The 250-nt window shown below is 40.8% G+C and overlaps 1 protein-coding gene across 4 annotated transcripts in view; it reads left to right on the top strand.

Annotated features, from left to right (window-relative positions):
• The window catches only part of Plat (plasminogen activator, tissue type), a 24,527-nt gene that overhangs the window by 13,205 nt on the left and 11,072 nt on the right, over positions 1-250 (top strand). For all 4 annotated transcript variants that reach the window (XM_008852290.3, XM_029555655.1, XM_029555656.1 and 1 more), the window contains one exon: positions 154-243. In XM_008852290.3, coding sequence (XP_008850512.1) covers positions 154-243 — 90 coding nt within the window. The remainder of the gene's footprint in view (positions 1-153; positions 244-250) is intronic.

Below are 250 nucleotides of genomic sequence, written 5' to 3' on the forward strand. Positions count from 1 at the left end.
TATATATATATATAGTTTGTGCCTGGCATTGAGGTTATTTTGTGAAATCTGTAGCACAGTGGCTGGCATATAGAGCACTTTTACAGTTTTATTTCTTATTTTCTTGGAGCTGCTTTGAAAGTAGTTAGGAGTTTCCTTGTTTGCACTTGACAGGTTGTAGTGAACCAAGATGTTTCAATGGGGGGACGTGTTGGCAGGCTCTGTATTTCTCAGACTTTGTCTGCCAGTGCCCAGATGGATTTGTCGGGAA

The sequence above is a fragment of the Nannospalax galili genome, unplaced genomic scaffold (genome assembly GCF_000622305.1).
Source record: "Nannospalax galili isolate Female #2095 unplaced genomic scaffold, S.galili_v1.0 scaffold366, whole genome shotgun sequence".
NCBI classification, from domain to species: domain Eukaryota; kingdom Metazoa; phylum Chordata; class Mammalia; order Rodentia; family Spalacidae; genus Nannospalax; species Nannospalax galili.